This window comes from Glycine soja, chromosome 11, assembly GCF_004193775.1.
Source record: "Glycine soja cultivar W05 chromosome 11, ASM419377v2, whole genome shotgun sequence".
Taxonomy (NCBI): domain Eukaryota; kingdom Viridiplantae; phylum Streptophyta; class Magnoliopsida; order Fabales; family Fabaceae; genus Glycine; species Glycine soja.
Window position 1 is genome coordinate 38,051,743 of NC_041012.1, and position 5,411 is coordinate 38,057,153.

Consider the following 5,411-nt stretch of genomic DNA (forward strand, 5'->3'; position numbering starts at 1 on the left):
AATATATGATGCATGAAATGAAAAAATGAGAGTTATATATTTGATGGGGTTTATTTATATAGTATTAAATAAATTTCACTTAATAAAAAAGGTTCTCTGCCGCCACATTTGAATGTGTACACATATTACCATTTTATTACAACAACAGGGGGAGGGGTCCTCATCTCATGCCTGTGAAGTTTCTTTAAGAACAAGTGGAGAAAAGTTCAAACTTTTTACGTAAAATTGAGTTTTTTTTAAAATTATTTGCAATATTTTATGATATGAGAGGCATTGAATTCCAGAACCACATCACACGCTTCCAAGCACGCTTTCCATTATTATACTAAATTATTTTTTAACAATTAATTTATTCATTCAATTCCTTAAGATAATTTCTTCCTTTATAACTATTTAAATAACTAATTTTTAATAAATAATAATTTTTGTATACTATTTTTACTCATAAAATTAAAACAAACAAGTGTTGGTTAATATCCCAAGAGGTACCCTCAGCAGAATCATAGCCACGCATTAATTCATGAAATACAGCTGTTAAAGTTTGTCTTGTTGGGAAGACTCAACAGATATTGGTTGACTCAATCTTAATTAAAGCCATCCTTCATAAAATTGCCTATCACTGATTGGATCAGTTCATGAACCCTGCACTGCACTTCAAATTACTCATTTTCATTCATCCACTCAACTCCCTTTCCTACCATGGCACTAGAATTGGTAGGTGGTGCTCTTCTTTCTGCTTTCCTTCAGGTTGCGTTTGAGAAGCTTGCTTCTCCTCAAGTTCTGGACTTCTTTCGTGGAAGAAAGCTAGATCAAAAGCTGCTCAACAACTTGGAAATCAAGCTGAACTCCATACAGGCTCTGGCTGATGATGCAGAACTAAAGCAGTTCAGAGATCCACCTGTCAGGAACTGGCTTCTTAAGGTCAAAGATGCTTTGTTTGACGCAGAGGATCTCTTGGATGAAATACAACATGAGATCTCCAAATGCCAGGTCGAAGCTGAAGCTGAAGCTGAGTCTCAAACCTGCACTTGCAAGGTACCAAATTTCTTCAAATCTTCTCCTGTTGGTTCCTTTAACAAGGAAATTAAATCAAGGATGGAACAGGTCCTTGAGGACCTTGAAAACCTTGCTAGCCAAAGTGGCTATCTAGGTTTGCAAAATGCAAGTGGTGTTGGATCAGGATTTGGTGGTGCAGTATCACTGCATTCAGAATCAACATCTTTGGTTGTTGAAAGTGTTATTTATGGCAGAGATGATGACAAAGAAATGATCTTTAATTGGCTCACATCTGACATTGACAATTGTAACAAACTATCAATACTTTCTATTGTGGGCATGGGTGGGTTGGGTAAGACCAAACTTGCCCAACATGTATTCAATGACCCAAGGATAGAAAATAAATTTGATATCAAAGCTTGGGTCTGTGTTTCAGATGAATTTGATGTTTTCAATGTAACAAGAACAATTCTGGAGGCAGTCACTAAATCAACTGATGATAGTAGAAACCGAGAAACGGTTCAGGGAAGGTTGAGAGAAAAATTGACAGGAAATAAATTTTTTCTTGTTTTGGATGATGTTTGGAACAGAAATCAAAAGGAATGGAAAGATTTGCAAACTCCTCTTAATTATGGGGCTTCAGGGAGTAAAATTGTTGTCACTACACGTGACAAGAAAGTTGCTTCAATAGTGGGATCAAATAAAACACATTGCTTAGAGCTGTTGCAAGATGATCATTGCTGGCGATTGTTCACTAAACATGCATTCCGAGATGATAGTCATCAACCAAATCCAGACTTCAAGGAGATTGGTACGAAGATAGTAGAAAAATGTAAAGGACTGCCTCTGGCCTTGACAACAATTGGAAGTCTATTACACCAAAAATCATCTATTTCAGAATGGGAAGGCATATTGAAAAGCGAGATATGGGAATTTTCAGAAGAGGATAGCTCTATTGTCCCTGCTTTAGCACTAAGCTATCACCACCTTCCTTCCCATCTCAAGAGATGTTTTGCTTATTGCGCCTTATTCCCCAAAGATTACAGGTTTGACAAGGAGGGTTTAATTCAGCTGTGGATGGCGGAAAACTTTTTACAATGTCATCAACAGAGTAGGAGTCCAGAAAAAGTGGGTGAACAATACTTCAACGATCTTTTGTCAAGGTCCTTCTTTCAACAATCAAGCACCGTAGAGAGAACACCTTTTGTCATGCATGACCTTCTCAATGATTTGGCAAAATATGTTTGTGGGGACATCTGCTTCAGGTTGGAAAATGATCAAGCAACAAATATACCGAAGACAACCCGTCATTTTTCAGTTGCAAGCGATCACGTTACATGCTTTGATGGGTTTCGAACTTTATACAATGCTGAAAGGTTACGCACATTTATGTCATTAAGTGAGGAAATGAGTTTTCGTAACTACAATCGTTGGTATTGCAAGATGTCAACACGTGAATTATTTTCCAAGTTTAAGTTCTTACGTGTCTTATCTCTGTCTGGTTATTCTAACCTAACAAAGGTGCCTAACTCTGTGGGTAATCTTAAATATCTCAGTTCGTTAGACTTATCCAATACTGAAATAGTAAAACTACCTGAATCAACATGTTCACTCTACAACTTGCAAATACTGAAGCTGAATTATTGTGAAGATTTGAAGGAGCTGCCCTCAAATTTGCATAAACTCACTAATTTGCATCGCCTTGAATTAATAGATACTGGAGTGAGAAAGGTACCAGCACATTTGGGAAAACTGAAGTATCTTCAAGTATTAATGAGTTCGTTTAATGTTGGCAAAAGTAGGGAGTTCAGTATCCAGCTGCTAGGAGAACTCAATCTTCATGGAAGTCTATCAATAAGGCAACTGCAGAATGTTGAGAATCCATCAGATGCATTAGCGGTGGATTTAAAAAATAAAACACACCTTGTCGAGCTAGAGTTAGAATGGGATTCAGACTGGAACCCTGATGATTCAACAAAAGAAAGGGATGTAATCGAGAATCTACAGCCTTCCAAACACTTGAAGAAGTTGACGATGAGGAACTACAGGGGTAAACAATTTCCTAGTTGGTTATTGGATAATTCATCATGTAATGTGGTGTCCTTAAGCTTGAATAACTGTAAAGGTTGCCTATGTTTGCCTCCCCTTGGACGTTTGCCATCTCTGAAGGAGCTTTCAATTGAAGGGCTTGATGGGATTGTGAGTATTAATGCTGATTTTTTCGGGAGTAGCTCTTGTTCATTTACATCCTTGGAATCTTTGGAGTTCTCCGATATGAAGGAATGGGAAGAATGGGAATGTAAAGGTGTGACAGGTGCTTTTCCACGTCTTCAACGTCTTTCTATAATGCGTTGTCCCAAGCTGAAAGGGCACTTGCCAGAGCAACTATGTCATTTAAATTATCTAAAGATTTCTGGGTGCGAACAACTTGTACCTTCTGCTCTCAGTGCCCCTGATATTCATAAATTAGACCTGGGAGACTGTGGAAAGCTGCAAATTGATCATCCGACAACTTTGAAAGAGCTTACCATTGAAGGTCACAACGTGGAGGCAGCCTTACTCGAACAGATTGGGCGCAATTACTCTTGTTCAAATAACAATATTCCCATGCACAGTTCCTATGATTTCCTTGTAACCTTGCACATCAATGGTGGCTGTGACTCTCTAACGACCATTCCGCTAGATATCTTCCCAATACTCAAGAAGCTTGATCTCAGGAAGTGTCGTAATCTACAGAGGATTTCACAGGGGCAGGCTCATAATCATCTCCAGGATCTGTATGTCGGAGAGTGCCCCCAATTAGAATCATTGCCTGAAGGAATGCATGTCCTCCTTCCATCTCTTGATTATCTGTGGATAAAGGATTGTCCAAAAGTTGAAATGTTTCCCGAAGGAGGTTTGCCATCAAATTTAAAAAGTATGGCTCTCTATGGTGGTAGTTACAAACTTATCTACTTATTGAAAAGTGCCTTGGGAGGCAATCACTCTCTAGAAACCTTATATATTGGAGAAGTGGATGTTGAGCGTCTTCCTGAGGAAGGTGTACTGCCACACTCTCTCAAGATATTGCTTCTTAAAGACTGCCCCAGGCTCCAATGCTTACCAGAGGAGGGTCTGCCCAAATCCATTTCAGCTTTGTGGATTTGGGGGGACTGTCCGTTGCTCAAACAACGTTGCCGGGAACCCGAAGGCGAAGACTGGCCAAAGATTGCTCACTTTTGCCCGTTGCTCAATCAACGTTGCCGGGAACCCGGAGGCGAAGACTGGCCAAAGATTGCTGACATTGAAAACGTGTATATAATATAAGGTAGTGAGGTTGATTATAAAGAATAATGGTGAAAGATGTAGATGCTTCTCTATTGCCTGCAATTTACTAATTAATTGTTTTCTAAACTTATTTTTGCTTTCTGCTTGCTAGACGCCGCCGCTCTCGATAAAATAATTGTTTAAAGTGTAATACGGAATTCTATTTATTGCATTATGTCATTTACATAACTGTTTTTTCTTTTCTAAAAAAAGACAACTCTTATAACTGGTTAGTTGTAAACATAGAGTTTCCATCTTTTTAGTCTTGAATTCCGGATATATGGATTCAATCATACATCGATTGGTGACCCAACCACTTCATTCCTTCTTCACCGTAGAAGCACCCTAGCAAAGGATAGGGAAAAATATCAAATTTATATTGATTCTCTCAATCTTATCAGCTTCGCACGTACAGTTTTACTTTAAAGAATTACGTAGTACAGTTTTACTTCAAATTTTTGAAAGATTTCATTAATAATTTAACTTAATTGATTAAACAGAAATGTGAGTTACTATAAATTGTTTTATACTATCTTTGATTCTTTCGAAATAAAAAAAACACGTTTTTTTTAGTGATGTGCTTATTAAAAAACTTATTTTTATGGTATTTTACTTTTTTTAAAAAAAAATTCTTTGAAACATGTATATGGTCTCTATCATAAAAAGTTTTTAAAAAAATTAATTCTTGATATTATTGATGAAGTAATTTTAAACTATTTTGTAATAAAGATATACTATTGTATATTTATTTTTAAAAAATAATATTAATCAACAAAATTTTCTTCTAGGAAGTAATTAAACGGTGTCAAAGTATTATTGTAATAAATATATTATCTTGATTAGATTTAAATTATTTTTTAGTATAAACTTTTTAACTTTTTGTGTAAAAAGTTAAATGCATACACTAAATCCACAAAAAGAAAGTATACAATAATAATATTAAATTATGCAAATTAATAAGTAATAAGTAATTGTGCAGATTATCATTCAATTAACAATAACATATTTTTATATAATACGTATCATGTTATATATTAAATATTATAGAAAATGAAATGTCATATTGATAAAATCACAATGATTTTTCATTTTTAAGATTGTAATGGTAA

The 5,411-nt window shown here is 35.9% G+C and overlaps 1 protein-coding gene across 1 annotated transcript; it reads left to right on the forward strand.

Annotated features, from left to right (window-relative positions):
• Positions 1 to 498: 498 nt before the first annotated feature.
• Positions 499 to 4,453, forward strand: LOC114376898 (putative disease resistance RPP13-like protein 1). The gene has a single exon (XM_028335213.1). The coding sequence runs from the start codon at positions 700 to 702 to the stop codon at positions 4,300 to 4,302; it is 3,603 nt and encodes a 1,200-aa protein (XP_028191014.1). The 5' UTR covers positions 499 to 699; the 3' UTR covers positions 4,303 to 4,453.
• Positions 4,454 to 5,411: the final 958 nt, after the last annotated feature.